General features: G+C 34.7%; 1 protein-coding gene across 1 annotated transcript in view; it reads left to right on the top strand.

Annotated features, from left to right (window-relative positions):
* Cert1 (ceramide transporter 1) overlaps positions 1-5473 on the top strand; it is a 135103-nt gene extending 129630 nt beyond the window's left edge. The window contains exons 18-19 of the mRNA XM_010619153.2: positions 202-338; positions 4563-5473. Of these exons, the coding sequence (XP_010617455.1) occupies positions 202-329 (128 nt within the window). The 3' untranslated portion in view covers positions 330-338; positions 4563-5473. The remainder of the gene's footprint in view (positions 1-201; positions 339-4562) is intronic.
* Positions 5474-5542: the final 69 nt, after the last annotated feature.

The raw sequence follows: 5542 nt of genomic DNA, 5'->3' as shown, positions 1-5542 counted from the left end.
TATATATATATGCTTTCTTATCTATTATCTGATCATGTCTGGTAGGTTAGTATTAAGAAATCAATAGTTGCAACTTTAAGACATGCTAAGAGTTCAACATGAGAAATTTTTCAAAGACAAAGAAACAAAGAAAATTATTTCACATGTACTGTATATGGAGAATTATATCTTAATACAGTTTAATTTTCCTTTATCTTGCAGTTAATCCTGGAGGATGGGCACCAGCCTCAGTGTTAAGGGCAGTGGCAAAGCGAGAGTATCCTAAATTTCTAAAACGTTTTACTTCTTATGTGCAAGAAAAAACTGCAGGAAAGCCTATTTTATTCTAGTATTAACAGGTACTGGAAGATACATAAACTTAATTTAACTACTATGATCCTACAGACATAAATTCAGTTGTTGAAAGTAGTTGCTGTTCTTTGATGTTCCCAGATAAAAAGGTTGTAGTTTATTTCCTTTAAAACTTGCTTCGTTATTTTTTCCAACTGATAATATTTAAAGAAATTTTACTATTACAGAACTATAGAATTTCAAAAGTAGAAATTCTCTCTGTTATTTCCCAAAAACCACTGTTGTTCTTGGAGTATGTTCTTCTAGACCTTTCTGTGCATATACTGACATATTTTTGAGTGTTTAAAAAAAATGTGCTAGTTCCATACTTACTATTTTGCAGGTTTCTTTTTTCACTTAGCAATAATCTTGACTGTCTTCCACTATAAAGAATAAAATGCTGTCATTCTTTTAACTTCTGTTACATGAATGTTGTGAATTTATTGACCAATCCCATAATGCTTGAGTTGCTTTAATATATTTACTGTCCAAGTGATACACTGAGCATCTTTATGCAAAGAGCTAATTTTTTAATTTTTTAAGAAGTGATACATTAACATGCTTCAGAAGTTTAAAATGCCTCCCCTCATTGACCTATTTTGTCCACCAATGTTTTATATTGGTATATTATATCCATATTACTTCTTGTGCTTTTATTAGTTTCTTATGTATCTTCTTGGAGGTTTTTTAAATGTCTGAACAAGCAAATACAAGTGTATACCCCTTTTTGTGTTGTTAAAAGAAAGGCCAGGAATGATGGCACAAGCCAATAAAACCAGCTGCTCAGGAAGCTGAGGCAGGAGGCTCTCAAGTTTGAGGCCAGCCTGGCAACCTAGCAAGAACTTTCTCATGAAGTTTTTGTTTTGTTTTGTTTTTCGGGTTTTTGTTTGTTTTTTGGTACCGGGGATTGAACTTGGGTCCTTGCACTTGCGAGGCAGGTGGCGGAACCACTGAACTAAATTCCTGGCCCTTGAAGGTTTTTCATATTGGTAAGGAGCTTTTATCCCATTATATGGTTGTATATAATCTAACCAGGTCTGCATTTGATAGATTATTATTCTGTCTTTTCTCCTCCCTCCCTTTCCTTCTCCCTCTCCGTCTTGAACTCAGGGTGTTCACACTGAGCTAAACCCAGCCCCTTTTTAATAATTTAAGGGTCTTACTAATTTGTTCAGACTGACTTTGAACTGCATTCCTCCCACCTCGAAGTGCTGGGCTCACTATGAGCTGCCGCATCTGACTGTTTGCAGTTTTTACTAAAACAACATTACAGTTTTATCCATATGTCGTTTTGCATTTAAAAGCTTATGTGTAGAGCTGAGGCAGAATGATCACTGTGAGTTCAAGGCCATCATGGGCTAGATAGTTAAAAGCTAGCCTTCATGACAAAGCAAGGCCCTGTCTCAAAAAAATAGTTTATGTATAGAACAAATTACTACATGTACTGCTGGCCGTGCTAAGGGTTTGTGTATTTGTAATTTCGATATTGTCCTCCATTGAGGCTTCTTAATTTACCAGTTCCCTAGCAGTAAGGTAGAATAGAGTGTCTATTTCCATGTGCTTTTTTACTCTATGAAACAAACCTCAGGTTTTTCCCAACATTATAGGTGAAAAATTCTCCCTCCTGCCCCATCCCTGTCTCACAGTGTACCTTTGTGTTTCTCTAATTTTGCATGTTTTGGTCCATTAAGTCTGATTTCTAATGCTGTTCATAGTGTAACTTTCTTTAAAAAAAAAAAAAAAAAAAGCCTCAAAGGCAAAATTTGTTCTCAGATACTAACACAGTGTTATTTCATTGATGACTTGGATATATAGCTTGTCCTAGAAAAAAGGTTAGCAGAAAAATGTTGAACAGATTCTCATCTTACTCTGGGGTGTACTAGAGAGCCTGATCTTTTAGGGATTCTATCTCTGCACGCTTTAAGTGTCCTCCATAAATACTTTGACTATTTTTAAATACTTTGTGCTTTGAAATTGTTATAGCTACAAATGGACACGTTAACTTACTGATTCTCTGTGCCATATTTATTAAATCAGAAAACTGATTGTTCTCAGATACTAACACAGTGTTATTTCATTGATGACTTGGATATATAGCTTGTCCTAGAAAAAAGGTTAGCAGAAAAATGTTGAACAGATTCTCATCTTACTCTGGTTTGTACTAGAGAGCCTGATCTTTTAGGGATTCTATCTCTGCACGCTTTAAGTGTCCTCCATAAATACTTTGACTATTTTTAAATACTTTGTGCTTTGAAATTGTTATAGCTACAAATGGACACGTTAACTTACTGATTCTCTGTGCCATATTTATTAAATCAGAAAACTGGTGGCTCACGACTGTAACAGACTTGTCATTATACTAGCTATATGTCACTTGCTGTAGCCTTACAGTTTCTCAGATGTTTCTGCTTCACCTTAACCGAGATCAAGTATATGCTCTCCCTCTTCTTCAGCTCTTTGCTGAAAGGGCCTCCTTCTTGATGTTTTATCTTACTGTTTTTATCAGAACAACTTAGATGTTCAGGCTAAGCAAGGCAATAAGTAGAACCTCATACTAAGCAAGAGAAATCAGAATGTAGCTGTATATTGAATATGCTCTCGGCTATCTTTAAGAATATCTTAAACATTTGAAATAAACATATTAGGATATTAGCAGCATTTGTCTCCAAATGTTGGATTTTGAATACTATGTTGACTATGTATGTATGTGTATGTGAATACACGCATGTTCACATTTTTCTTCAGTAGTCCTAGAAAGAAGATTAAATCCTTTTAAAAAAAAAAAAATTCATCTCCGTGGAAGAAGATAGCATTGTTTGTTGTTAGGTAGATGTGTAATACAAAGGTGAAACTGAAGATTCATTGGCCAAAAACTCAGCACTTGCTCTTTGAGTATACATGTGATACCTCAGGTGTCAAACTCAATCCTTTCAAAATTGATGTTTGAACGCTGAGAAGTTCAAGAACTGTTCGTATTTTTCCCATAAGAAATAATGGAAAACCAACTAATTGGTTCTGAGGCCCCAAAAATTACACTTATAAATTCATTTTCCTAGGACTTCAACAAATTTCACAATGTTTTCTTTCTTTAACTCTGCTATGGTTCTCCCAGTTTGCCTCTTAGCTTTACTGCTGGTATCACTAACTTTCTTTGGAGCTGTGGTTGATATTTTATACACAAAAAAAGCATAGTAGCGAATATTTGAACACACTGACACAAGCGCCGTATGTTGCCTGGGTGGGAGTGGAGCTAAAACTGAAGGGTCATCCCTTTGTGTCCACTGCAAGACCCAACAAGTGATTCACTCTATGCTGTACAGTTTTTTTCAAGTCAGGGTTTTGGTCCAACTATCATGCAAACTTGCAAAGAGCAAACCGATTTTTTTTTAAATTGCCATTCAAGTAGTGGAAAGTCTGAGCCTGTAGTCATTTGACAACTGAGGCATCACTGTAGATCGAATTTCTTTCTTACAGAGATCCAAATTCAAACCTTAACATGTAAAAAAATTTTGGCAACCAAAAGTGGCATTTTTTTTCTCACAGTAATTATGGAAGGTAACATTTTTTTCCAAGAGTAGAAAAATATTATTGAGAGAAAGATTGTTTCTAAGACAGAAGGGGGATTGGAAAATGGGTTGCCCTGGAAGATACATTTTTGATGTTGGTTGTAGCATTGAAACCCTAGGGAAATTAACACTTAATTTTGATGCAGGAAATACACTAATTTTAAATCTTTAGAGAAGTTCTGTAAAGAGGTAATGAGGCCTAAACATGTTTTAAACACGTCACAACTTAGACAAGGGATTTGAGCTTGTTTATTTCTTGTGTAAGACAAACCTCTCACCCACAGTTGCATAAATTTCTTAAATTCTTGATTAATGGTATTACATAGTACTTCTTCATTGAAGGCTAAAAAGAAAATGCTAGTTTATGGGATAAAAAGCCAGAGATTTCTGGTTGTAAATTGTTCTTTTAATTTTTTTCTAATTTTCAAAATATTTCTTTATAACTTCGCTTCCTTTTTTAGGGGATAAGTATATAAGTATAATAAATATAATAATAAGTCTATAAGGTTAATAATGTTACATTTATAAAGATGAAAAATCCTTAAAAATTTTAGCAGACCTTCAGTGCATTTCTCAAACTTGGAGGGTGGGAGGACACTGTTGTAGTCCTGCAGCTGTTAGTAAATATTAAGCTGAGGTTTTTACTTGTTCTTTTCTTTTCTGCAGTGACTGAAGTAAGGCTGTGTGACATTCCATGTTGAAGAAAAAAAAAGTTGAATGCTCTGAGCTGGAACATAGGATCTACAGCCTTGTTTGTGGCCCAACACCTTGAGCTTGTGTACAAAACTGAAGAAATACTGCAATAGTAAAGCTGAGCATCTAACACTAGCTGTCCTCCTGATAGATCTCCTTGCTCAGCATGTGCTATAGATACATGTGCAATTACATGTGCGTGGCTATATTTTTATTTGCTTACTCCTAGAGGAAAAAAAATCAACTGTCAATCACAACTAGGAATTGATGCTTTAATTTTGGAGAACTTTTTCAGAATTTTTCATTTACTATGGTCCAGTATAAGATCCTCAGTTTTATCAGGTTTTGTGCACAAAAGTGGAATGCACATGGGCATGTGCTTTCTGTGTACCGGATACTCAGATGGGGTTCTTTCTTCAGGCCTACAGTCAAATCTGTGTCCAAAATTTTTTTTGAATTTTTTGCTTTGTATAATCATAGAATTCATTGCTGCTGATTTCTATAATGATTGGTGGTGTTATGTAAGTGTCTTACATAACTGAGGGCTGTCAGTAACCTGTGATTTTGCCTTTTCTATTCTTGCTCATATGAAGAACCTTGGTTCTGATGGAGAAAGAGTGAAAAGCTTTATCCATCCCCCCATACCTTTATAATTCTGTTGTATTTTTTAGTTATGTACTGTGTGCTACAGATTTTTTCAGTTTGTCACAAACACAGTTTAGTAATCCTTAAATTGGCTCTGCCTGCCTTCAGACAGAAACATCTATACAAATCTTGTGGGTATTGAATGCTTTCTGGTAAAACGATCAGGATAAGATGAGCTTATGTTTTTCTGAAATTTGTAGCAGAATATACAGTATACTTGTTAAGGCAAATAGGCCTGTTTGAATTTGACATTTGATTCAATATATGTATATGTATATATATGTATATATATATATATGTGTATATAT

Source organism: Fukomys damarensis, unplaced genomic scaffold (assembly GCF_012274545.1).
Source record: "Fukomys damarensis isolate Sample0158 unplaced genomic scaffold, DMR_v1.0_HiC HiC_scaffold_1, whole genome shotgun sequence".
In the NCBI taxonomy this organism is placed as follows: Eukaryota; Metazoa; Chordata; class Mammalia; order Rodentia; family Bathyergidae; genus Fukomys; species Fukomys damarensis.
Note: the sequence above shows the minus strand (reverse complement) of the source record. Positions and strands in the feature narration are given on the sequence as shown.